General features: G+C 28.9%; 1 protein-coding gene and 1 long non-coding RNA gene across 3 annotated transcripts in view; one reads left to right on the forward strand and one right to left on the reverse strand.

Annotated features, from left to right (window-relative positions):
* Positions 1-931, reverse strand: part of LOC103574371 (uncharacterized) — an 83,276-nt gene extending 82,345 nt beyond the window's left edge. The window contains exon 1 of the mRNA XM_053741755.1: positions 90-931. Coding sequence (XP_053597730.1) covers positions 90-144 — 55 coding nt within the window. The 5' untranslated portion in view covers positions 145-931. The remainder of the gene's footprint in view (positions 1-89) is intronic.
* Positions 932-1,038: 107 nt separating this feature from the next.
* On the forward strand, positions 1,039-5,113 carry LOC103574373 (uncharacterized). Of its 2 annotated transcripts, none has more exons than XR_008404190.1 (3): positions 1,039-1,088; positions 4,180-4,363; positions 4,495-5,113. It is a non-coding gene; the product is annotated as an uncharacterized LOC103574373 (long non-coding RNA). The 2 variants fall into 2 exon arrangements; XR_549236.3 differs by lacking the exon at positions 1,039-1,088 and adding an exon at positions 3,038-3,181.
* The last annotated feature ends 7,891 nt before the right edge of the window (positions 5,114-13,004 follow it).

Genomic DNA, 13,004 nt, shown 5'->3' on the forward strand with positions numbered 1-13,004 from the left:
TTTGCAAAATTTAAAGCCTAAAAAAATATCTTAACCCCAGGCGTTTTATCCAAATTTCGATAAAATAATAATCTAAAAAAAAAACATACCAGTATAACACCAAGCCGGCCAAACGACAGGACTTTCGGTGTCCAATTCCCTCATTCTCTCAACGACCCTCGGACATCTCCACTCCGTCGGTCGTCTAGCAGTAGTCAATATGTCCAGTTTGTCAATTAGCAAATCACCCTCATGCGATAACCAAATAACCACTCACTCACCCTATCAACTAAAATCCCACATTAAGTAAAAATAAAAACAACATTTATATATACATCTGTATATATATTTTTAAAATAAAATTCTCGAGTTCAAGTTTCTAATCACAAAACTCTTATCAGCACACGTGTGCCGCACAATGGTACCGTCTCAACACCACCTACAGTATCCGCACAGCTAAAAAATTATATATATATTTTTTCAAGGTATAACAATAATAATAATAATAATAAATAGCGGCGAGTTCCAAGCGACAGATAAACCTGTACTGTTCACGATATAATCCAAGTTGACTCAGTTTTACCAGCTCAAGTACAGTGATAAGGCACACTCTGTCATCATACTCAGAAAATACTCATCACTGAAACGTGACAAAAAATTAAATATTCTCTTTTTAATTAAATTATTATTTAAATCCACATTTAAAATATCAAATGTCACCACAAATGTCAGTCACAAATCACTTGAATTATTTTATAAAAATGATTAAATTTATTATTATTATTATTATCAATTATTGATTAATAATTTATTTATCGATTATTTAACACTATTTATAATAGAGTAATAATAAAAAATAATAAAAATAGCAAGAAGAAGATTATCGGACTGAGGTTTTACGAGTGGACACAGGTGAATATAAGAGTGTGGCAGTTGGTGTTGGTGCACCTGCCGCGAGAGTCCGCGTCGTAATGGAAGCGGGGCAACGGGCGGCAGGTAGGCAGGCCCATGGTTAAGTCAACCTGTAGTAGAAGGGGTATCAGTCACATGGCAAGGAGGCCGCCGTGGTGCTGTCTGGGTACAAACTTACTGAGGTAGGAGAATAGAAGGTGAGCGTAAACGTTGAATAAATATTAAGAGTTACGGGTGACGGGGGAAAAAGGTACTTTGTGTGCTTTACTTAATTATTCATGAGTGTAAGCATACTGGCTTGGAATCATTGGAGATCATTTTTTGGAGTTATCATTTTTTTTAAAGATTAAGAAAGGAGAAGGTCACTGGTTTGGAAGCGGGATGACTGATTTGATCTATTGGACCTGTGGTTTTGTTGCTCGGTAACGATGGGGATATCGATCTATTGATTATTAATACTCTTGATCGTTGGATAAATTTGACGTGGGTAAGGGATTAAGCACGTGGAAATAGTGACTTGTTAACTTGGCTGATGGTTTTTGGTAATTGGGTGGAGACGGCTGGAGAAATTTTTTAAATTGGAATAATATTTTAGGATTCTAGTTGAGGTAAAGACAAGTTTGAAGGACGGGTTTTATTTATGACCTATGACCTGAAAGTTTTAAGGTGACATGAAAAATATTATTGCCATTTAGATATTACGTCAAGGTAAACTTTGAAAGTTAATACTTTTGAAAGTATTTAAAGTAGAAAATTTTAGGACTCAAATTGCAAAAATTTGAAGAAAATATTGTCAAGTTTTGTTTTTAAAATTTCTTTTTATTGTAAGAAATTTTTCATTTAAAAAATTAATCTCTGAAACTATTTAAATAAAAAATTTGAATTAGCGCTACACAGAAAAAAAGGATTTCTTGGCGCAAAAAATTTTATCTTGTTCTCTAAGAAAAGTTTTACTTGACCCAAGAAATTTTTTGTAATATAAAGTGAAAACAAAAATTTTCTTGGGGTGAGAAAAAATTATCTTGGAACAAGAAAAAAATTCTTGAGCCAAGAAAAATTTTTGTTTTCAATTAATAATACAAAATATTTTTTGCGCCAAGAAATTATTTTTTTCTGTGTAAAAATTAATATCAGTATTTGACTATAATTAAAAAAAAAATATTTTAAATATATTTATTAAGGAAGTAAAAAATTTAATTTATTTAATTGGAATTTTCAATCAAAATTTCAAAAATAAATATTTAAAAATTCGAATTTGGTTTCAATAATTTTTTCCAACTTTAAACAAAAATTTTAAAAAAAAGTTATCACAGAAATTAAATTTTCTAACAAATATTATTTTAAATTAATTATAAATATAAAAATATTTTATAAAGATATTAATTTAATGTCAAAAAAAAAAAATGAATGACTGAGAATAAGTTGACATGCCCTAAATTTTAATTTATCAATGGACAGAAATCTATAAACCTAACGGCCTGTGAAGTCTGAGTACAAAAGAAAAGAGATTAAATTATGACGGTCTTCTCTCTACTCCATCAGTACAAAGTTTGTAAGACGCAACAACTACTGTACTTTTACTCAATACAAGTGTAACTACAAATACTTAACTCTACTTATATATTATACTGAGTCTAGTATAAAGCTCAAGCCTGTATTGCTTACAAAATAAGTGAGGTACTGCTTTTAAGTCTAGAGAGTAAATAATTTACGACGTGGTTCCAAGCAGCATTAAAGCATCCCTCTTCATCTTTACCCCCGGCGGGAGATCACAGACTTATTATACTGTATATATATGTATAAATGTATATATCTACTGCACTACACTGCACTATACTACAACATAGCCTACAACATGTATTACGTCTTCATATTTTTCCTCAAGAGTAGTAATTAAAGACATCCCGTCGTCCGATTCCAACATGATTTATCCCTTTGCCGCCGAGACGTGCGTGATAAGATCGCATGATAATACACTTCTGATAGATAACATCTGTTTTTTGGTTTATTGCGCATTCAACATATGATGCCTCAGCTAAAGGATTAAATCAAATCTTTGAATCAAGATTCAATTTTTTTTTTTTTTTTTTTTTAAACAAAAATTATTTTGCGGGGGTGAAAGTATTTGGGTGGGGAGAGGGAGAAATATTTTGTTTGTATGGAAATAGTGTTGGTGGGGTCAATGCAGCATTGTAAAAGGGATACTTGGATATGAAGGGATTACTTGGATATGCAGTGATGGATTGTATAAGCGTGAGTCTTATGGAGGTTAAAGAAAAGGATTTTGAAGGTAAAGAATCTTTTTAATCCTACGTGTAATTGACGTGAATATGTTTTGTGTGAATGAAATGTAGTTTATTCACACACACACATATATATAGTTTTCTGTAGTCGAAAATTTTTCATAGAGACTGAGGTAAAAAGGACGAAAATAATAAAAAATCTAAGAATCAAATAAAATTTAAACGTCAAAAAAGCCAAATTTTATTTTTATGCACCGGAGTAAAATAAAACATTTTTAAATAGTATGTAAAATAAATTTTTTATTAAATACTTAGTTATGTTTCATAGACAAGAGTGAGGTAAGATGATCAGCCTAGGTAATGCGCCAATTTTAAAACTTTTGATATAAAAATAATTTTCGTAATTGTATTTATTTCATCCCTTTGGAGTAAAATTTACCCGAAGTGGAGTTTATTTTAATATTAAAACTCCGAGTTGGAGTGAATGAAGATTTAAATAAAATCCAGATCACTCTGCTGAAAAAACAAACTCTCTATTTACTCGGTATGTGGAGTGATTTTTTCAAAAACTTCGAGTGATAGATCGTGTGAGTTCGGATTTAAGGCTGTTCGGATAGTACCCCATAACTCAAAATAAAATCTAAATTTTTTTTTCTCAAAAATTGAAAATGTAATTATATAAATTCATTATCTAAATTTAGACTGTACTTATTATTATTTTCGAACGGATTAATTCATTAATTTAATTAATATAAATAAAAAATAAAATACTTTTGACTCAAGTATTTTTTTTCATAACGTAGATCTGACAACGTCGCTTCGAACAGCTGTTCACTTTGATCTAGCTGGAAAGTGTTCAGTTGAATTTTATTTATTACCAAGAGTAAAAAATATTTTATTTAATTATTATTTAAGTTAGAAAATTTATAAAAAATTTAAAAATGAGTGATAGAAATTATTTTTACAAACTCAAAATTATTTTACTTCTTATTATGTGTAATATTTTGTATTAGTATGTTAAAAATTATTTATTTAATTTTTTCAGATTACCGCAATTACAAATTTAAAAATAAAATAAAAAATTGTCATAAAATATAATATGCATCTGCAGGAATAATCAGTAATGTTTTTAATTTTAAAAGTTCGCGCGTTTTATTTCTTGCAACGTTGCCGCACCCATCTGAGTCACTCGAATAGATTATTTTTCATCATGGCGCGTGTATATTTTTGTGAGTTTTCTGTGTTTCTTGATAAAATATTTTTAAAATCATTCGTCAGAACACTTTTTAACTATTTTTAACGTATTCTGCAATAGTTAATTAATAAAGAGGAAATTTTTTTGTTTTTTTTATCTTTATAGGGAGCAACTACATACAACTACTAACAATAGCCTAGGAAGCTATTCTGACTATATTAAGATGAACGTCTGCATGTGTGTGGGTATAAACTATTTTTTGTTGCTCGATACACTTTGGAACTAATCAACTGATTTAAACGTTCATTGCGGCAATCAAAAAGGCTCATAACGACTTAAAGTTAATTAGATTTAGACGTCGATCGGCCGAGTATACTATAGTATCCTGTTATTTGAAAAATAAAAATCAAAAAAATTTTTTTTTTAGTATTTTGTTGCAAAACGTAAACTACTCGACCGATTTGCCTCAAAATAAAATCAAAGCTAAGCTTCAAAATGTCTTTGAGACTGCTGCAAAGGCAAATCGGTCAATGAGTTCCAAAATTATCGGTGGAAAAAAATTACTTTTTTTCAGTGAAATGATCTTTTACTATTCGAGGCATTTTGTAAACTTGACGAGCTCAAAAATTTATAAATAATAACGTTTTCGAGTCCTATGAGTCAGAATCTGCTGGAAGTTATTAGGATTGGCACACCCCGGGTCAAAAAAATAACTTGATTTTGACTTTTTTCAAGTATTTGACATACTTTTTATTTAATTCACTAGATTTTGACTTAGTTAACTTGATTTTGGCTACACTTACTTTTTTAACTTCAATATAAGTTCTTTAACTTAAAAATTAAAGTCAACTAAGTCAAAATTAAGTCATGTTGACTTGGATTTGACAAATGACTAAGTCAACTCCAAGACAACATGACTTATTTGACTTGATTGGAGTAAATCGGTACTAAGTACAACAACTAAATCGAAAGCAAGTCAAAACTAAATCTGTTTTCACATCTTAAAATGAAATCATAATTTAAAGTTGAGTTGCTTTTTTCTTGCTAGGCAAAATTTATTTTCAATGCTTACAATTATTTACAATTTTAAAAATTATTATTTTTTCAAAATTTAACTTTTTACAGAATTGTTATTTATAATTTTTGTCATAATTTAATTAGTTTAACCACAATTTTTGTTTGAAAAATGATCGATTATATACATAATTCTCTCCAAATTAGTCAGAATTCAAAATTGAAAATTTCATAATTTTGTGCTCACCTAATTAACAATATGAACATTAACTTCTTTTACTCTCAGAAATGAAAAAAAAAAAAAAAATTCAATATCTGAAACCAATCGATTATGAATAAATAATTCATGAAAAAAAAAAAAAAAATCTTCAGCCTAATTAGTAAATTTAACAAACTAATAAATGTCAGTGCATTATTATATATTCCATAAAATAAATTAAAGTAATTTTAAACTGGTGAAATTATATCATTTACTGATATACGCTATCATATAATTACCAACTCGTAAGTGGTCTTTAGTACATTTTCTTGAAAAAAATAAAAAATACAAAATAAACTCGCTCATCTAAACAATTTGACATCTTTATTAAACTTAAAAGTATATTTTTAAATTTTAATTTAAGATTTAATAATTATAACGAAAAAAAAAAATATTTAAGTAGCTCGAGTAACGACTAATGAGTTGATAAGCGCCGACGTCAATAAAGCGAAAATGTGATAATGAAATTCTTTCATTACTATCTCAGAACGCGGCAGAGATGAAACAGAAATATAATGTCCGACATCTATTAATTATTTACCATTTCCAATGTCACTTAAATGAAAAAAAATCATTAGCTTGAAAAATTGATAAAAAAAATAAAACTAATCATCAATTATGAAACATGATTAAATATTCACTAGAGTTAACGAAAAATTATAATAACAATATTTAATTAAATTAATAAAAGTTATTAAAATTAACACAAACGGTTCTGTTAATTATAAAAAAGTTTAATATAAACGATAAATATGATGATGATGATTATGATAATAAATAAATATGTACGCGAACGATTAACATGCACTCAACAAGTATAAGAACGCACGCGCGAGCATCCTCCGAGCTCTAATGTAACATGTAATGTAATATAATGTAGTAGAGTTAAAGAGTAGTCGATGAGTTTATGTTAAAGGTCATTGTAATTTAATATGCATATTAAATATTTAATAGATATTTTAAATATCGCATCTAATAATTTTACGAAAAAAAAATATCTCGATTAATTCAAACTGATAGTGCGTCCGATAATTGTTAATTTTTTTATTGTGTCGACTCATTAGAAACTAGCCGTAGGAAAAATCCATTTATCGTGGGTTACATATTTTAAATTATGTGATGGTATGCTGCAGCAAAATTAAATATGCATTCCGTGGAATAATAAACATAAATTTTTGAATTTAAATTTTTAATTTACTATGTTTCCATTAATCAGTGAAATTTATTTATAAATCATTAATATTTTCATTCGATGATGAGAGTTTATTTGAATAAAAAATATTTCTATTAATTTTATAATTTTTATTTTCATGCACAGAAATAAAAAATTTATTGACGCAAGAAATAGTTTGCATTATGAATTAAAGACAAAAATTTTCTTACACACAGAGAAATTTTTAGTAAAAATTACCTGAATGTTTGATACTGTGAGGACATGTGGTAAGTATGTAAATTTTCCCTACGCACATTGTAAAATATACTACTCGACAGGATGAAAATAAAGTGAAATTTCTACACGGAGAAACCGAGTCTTTAAAATAGTTTAATATTTAATATATTTTAGTAAGAAATTCTAATACAAATCAATAAGTGCATTACTTTTACTGTTTATTACTAAATGCACAGTAAAAATTACAAAACAGTAATTGATACTATGTGCTTATCTGAAAAATTGCTATATTATTACTTTTATTACTAATTCATTCGTATTCTTTATTAATCGTATACACGGAAAGAAAATTATAGTAAGTATTCCTATGTATTATGGGAATGGTTCTGATAATGGTATAGGAATTGTACCCATACTATTATAGAAATGGTTCCTATATACTATAAGAACCACCCCTATACCATTATGGGAACCATTCCCATAATTATATGGAAACCATTCCCTTAATTATATGGGAACCATTCCTACAATACATAGGAATACTTCCTATAATTTTCTTTCCGTGTAGAAGTAATTTTCACACTTTTCTTTGAATTAATATTTTCATAATAGTATGGGAACGATTCCCATAATATTATAGGAATGGTTCCTATACTATTATGGGAACCGTTACTATAATATTATAGGAACCATTCCTATAATTATCGGAACCATTCTCTTAGAGGTATGGGTATCATTTCCATAATTATAGGAACTATTCCTAAAATTATGGGTAACATTCCTATAATCATAGGAACTGCTCCAATAATTTATGGTCGTCCTTCCTAAACTGGTATAGGATGAAATTTCACAAAATTATAGGAACCATTCCCATAATTTTATTTCCGCGTAGAAAAAAAATTAAAAGTTAGTGGGGATATCTTATACGAATATGTATAACAATAGTTTAGAAAGCTTCGTGCAAATGAGACATCAGACCATCAGACACAAGAAAGGACGCGCGCGGGAGATCAGGGTTCGAATCTCGGTTAAAACGTGATTTTTTAAAAATAAAAATTGACCCAACACCAATACAGATGGCATAAATAATAATCATAACAATGATAATAATCCAAAAGAATAACAATAATAATAAAAAGTTGAAAAACTAATAAAATTTTTATTTTATTTATTTCCATTCTAATATAGTAAAATTTACTAAACGGGATAGTAAAATTTACTAATGCAGTTTATATATATAATTCCATATCTAAATGATAAAAATTACTAAATACAACTAAAAATTAAATTCTCAAGAAAGTAAAAGTTACGAAATTTCAATAGCGTTTTAAGATTACAACATGAATTTAATAATTTTAACTCATATTTTTAAGTAAAAGTTGCTAAATTTAATTCCGTGTATCTTATCAGGCAAATTATAAATAATTCTCAAAATACTTAACCAATTGACTCACTTCTTCTTTACTTTTCATACCCCTCTTGCCTACGACCCTTATTGATATTCATAATGAACTCGATCTCACTACTATACAGTCATATTCTCATTAATAAAAATAAAATAATTTTCATTTTAGCGACTGGCAACGTAGAAATCTGCTGACATTCAAATTATAAGAACTCTTTTTTGTAATTTAATTTTGAGTGACAATTTAATTGTTATTAAAACCAAATTAATTTCTAAAACTCAGGATATTCTGTAGATAAAATTTCTTAAATAATATAAAATGAGATTACGATTAATGCCGTGACGAAGAGTAAACCTATAGTGAGAAACGTATTTTCTTATGACTTAAAAGGAGTAACGCTTTTAGTTTTAGTCGAGAATCGTTTTCTTCACTGCGCAAAGTGCAATTTTATAATTTTTGCCTCGTAAAATTCAAGCAATGAACTTTTTAAAAAATGAAAAATAACTGGAGGAACGTTAAATTTTATTCCCTTTCTATTCTACAAAGAATAGAGTAAGTTTGTAAAAAATAAAATAAGGGGTAATATGGTAGTGTGAAGGTAACTCTCATCTGTAGGCCAGTATAATGTATATATACAAACTGTTATTTAATGTAAAGTGCGGACTTATTTCACTATCTGAGTTTTTTATGATATGAAGATAAAAAAAATGAATTTTATTTTGTTTTTTAACATGGACGTTGATTTTTTTTATCTTCCGGGTCGAATAGATTATCTTTATTTACGAGCAATCTGCGGGACGAGAAAATTGTTTGGGAACGAGGGTCGCTTATTTAAAAGCCGTAAACTATTCAATAGGCTTTGGGGTGAACAAGTTGCCTTCTTATTCCTCAGTCGTCAGAGTTAAGTCTGGGATCTGAGAGTTGAGAGTGCTTTATCGTGGTATAGGTTTGTACTTTAGTGCATTCTGTCCATCTGTGGGATGCTGCGTTCTTCATCCACCAGCGGTAAACCACAGTGTCTTGTTTTCATCCGCGAACAGCAAAAATTCACAATTCCAGCCGCAATATTAAAAAATAATAAATAAAATAAATAAAAATATTACTGAGTCCTTGTATGTGGTCAATTGTTATTTTTCAACCTTTTTTTTTTTACATTAATTAACCGAAAAAAAGTTTTATATTTTATTTAAAGAGCCATTCTAAAGATAATCTTTAAATTCTTTTACAAAAATATTTTTTAAATTCCATATCAACTTTTAAAGTTCATAGCTCCTTAATTATTGGACTTATGGAAAAATTGATAAGGACATTCATAGAGAAGTTAATGACCTATAAAAATTTATACAATTATTTTTTTTCGTATCTTCATTAGTTTAGCCCTTATTTGATTTTAAAAATAAATGAAAAAATTTAATATGAGCTTTGAAAATATTATATTAAAGGGGGGGAAGCTGGTCTGAGATTAAAAAAAAATGAGCATATTTTTGGGAATTTTTTTTTCAGATTACCTTCTTTATTAAAATTTCAAAAATTTGTGACATTAGTAAACATCATTTCACAAACATTCTGCTAAATTTTCATTAAAAAATATTGAAAAATAAGCCAGTGATAGTGGGGAGAGACGAGTCACCTTAAAAAAAAGTCTCCATGCCGTAGACAGAATAACTCATGACTGCTTCATCTGAAATCAAAAAACCTAAAAAATTTCTTTAGTACATAAGTTTATCGTAGATTTGAACGAAGTATTTTTTTTTTTCAACAACTACTTATTTTTTAATTAAACGCAAGGAGCAATTTTTGCAAAAATTAGAATTTTTTGATTGCACCTTTACCAAAAATTCAAAAATAAATATTTTGTTTATTCCTTCGTTCAAATCCAAGATAAACTTATGTACTAAAGAAATCTTTTTGGTTTTTTGATTTCAGGTGAGGCAGTCATGAGTTATCCTACCTACCGCATGGAGACTTTTTTTGAGATGACTCGTCTCTCCCCACTACCACTGGCTTATTTTTCAATATTTTTTTATGAAAATTTAGCAGAATATTCTTGAAATGATTCTTAATAATTTCACAAATTTTAAGATTTTTAATAAAGAAGGTACTGTGAAAAAAAAAAATTACAAAAATATACTCTTTTTTTTTAATCTCAGACCAGCTTTTCCCCTTAAGTCAAAGTTGATAAAGAAATTTTTTGAAAAAATTGAATCATCTATAAAATTATTTTGAGTCTTTAATAATTTATCCATATTTTGAATTTAAAGTTAACGTATCCATTGAAATTATATAAAAAATTGTTCGTAAACTCATTTGCAAATAAAAATTGTTTTAATAAAATAAAAATAAATTAATAATTCATATGATATGTATGATATGTAGCGTATACATAACGCATGTCTCAAAACGGTAGTGACGGTTCCGCGGGACAGGGGGAGACCTCAGAGGCCAAGAGAGTAGAGCAGTAAGGACGACAAGGACGCGGTCGATGGGCTCTACTCGGAGTAAGCGGCTAAGGAATAAACTGGAAGTGAGGTGAGCGGTCGAAGAGGTCGTGCCTGTAAAAAACAAAAATACGTACAGCACAACAACTCGAGGAAAAATAAAAACATAAGTTAAAATAAAATATAAGAAGTACAAGACTAAGAAGAGCAAGATGAGGTGCAGCCTCGGGTGCCGGGCGGGGCTCAGATATTTATCCCGTTCCCTCTTTCTTTCTCTCTCTCTTACTCTCTCTCTCTTCCCCTCAATCTCAACCTACCACTCTCTCAGATAATATTTTCTACACTACGCGGTTTACTCCATCGTTACGCGCCCTCGGCTATCCGGCACGACTGGGTTGCCTACCACACGTACCTTCTCCACTCTCTACTCAACTCTACTCCAGTATTTTTTACTCCTTCTTACTCAGTATCCGTAGCAATATTATTGACCAGTGGCGTCGCAGCCTCTGTCGTCCTTGAACGACATCCAGGCTATTTAAATTTAAATTATTAAATAATAAATTTTTAATTATTTATTTTTATAATGGGATCTTGTACGCTATACCAATGATGCACTTCCGGTGAAATTAACCTCGGCTTCGCAATAATTTAAACCAGAAAGTAACGAGTATCCAGCAAATAATAAGTAAAATATTGAGAAAAAAAAAGAAAATAAAATATATATATATATATATATATATATATATATAATAACAGGAGTAAAAGAAAGATTTAGAGTTGGAGCTCGTGGCCCCGTGACGACCCTAAGAGAGATGTTTGTTCTTGTTGGGGTCCAGCACGGGATCGGTGAGGTGGCACTCTGCTGGCCTCTATATCTCAAGTAGAGTACGGTAGAGTCAACATTAAATAAGTAGTTTGTGAAAGGAATAGAAGAAAAAGAAACTACTTTTCAATACTTTGGATTCTAATATACATAAATATATGGGGAATAAAACTGAGGGCCCTAAAATTTTTTTGTGAATCTTACAAGGGGGGAGGAGCACTAGAGAAATGGAGATTGTAAGGTAAACTGGGACACGTAAAGTTATTGAATTTTAAATCAGCTGTCAAAAATTTTATTTTTAGTATTTTGTAATTTTAGTCAGTTTCAATTACCGAAAATTTATGATCAGCTCTTTTGACCTAGATAAACTTTCCGACAAGATTATTACTATCTTGCATAAAAAAAAAATTTTGAGTCAAAATAAATATTCTTGATTCAAGAAAATTTTTCTGAAAACCTCAATTTTCTCGGATAAAGTAGAAATCTTTTCCGACCAAAACAAATTCTCTTGGCTCAAGAAAATCTTGACGGTTTTCAAAAACGTTTATCTTCAAAAATATTTTCTTGACTCAAGATAACTTTTTTTTTTGTGTATGAGATAAAAAAATGAATTTAATATTAAAAATAAATTCAAAAAGTTTAACTTTTTTAGACTGACTCATTTTGCCTCACATTAAACATTTTCATATCTTCTTATAGCTGGGTCATATTGACAATCAAGTTTAATTGAAAACTTCCGAGGTGCTAAAAAAAGTTGAACTAGTCAAAAAAATTCTTAGCAACCCCCCCCCCCCTCCTTCTTCTTTGCATGATTTACAGAAATACAATTTTCATTAAAAAAAAAAAAAAAATAATAAAGTGGTTTGGCAGAGTTTTTGTTGGATTCGTCTTCAAAAACACTTTGATTAAAAAAAAAATCGCATGATTAAAAAGAAAAGAAATATCTAACCCTCATGAAAAAAAAGTTTTTGAGATGACGATTTCATCTCGTATAATAAATTTTCCTCTAATCGTTTTGAATACCCATGTATAAATTTTCGTGCGACTTTATTTTGGCTAACCAAATAACCTCATTTTTTGGTATATATTCTCCAAATAAAAGTTTTTAATGGTAAAAAAAAAGTATTTATTTTACTAATTGTGTCTTATTTTGCCCCGGTCGACCCTATTTAAATTTATGCAGCATATTATGTATGTGAAGCTGTAGAGAATTATAAATTGTGTTATATAAATAGTAGCTGGTGAGTTCAATGGTAGCAAGTTCTTCTTCATCATTGTAATTACTTGCCAACTGTATTATAAACGAGTATATTGGATGATTATTATCGACTGGATTGTATCTACC

Source organism: Microplitis demolitor, chromosome 9 (assembly GCF_026212275.2).
Source record: "Microplitis demolitor isolate Queensland-Clemson2020A chromosome 9, iyMicDemo2.1a, whole genome shotgun sequence".
NCBI classification, from domain to species: Eukaryota; Metazoa; Arthropoda; class Insecta; order Hymenoptera; family Braconidae; genus Microplitis; species Microplitis demolitor.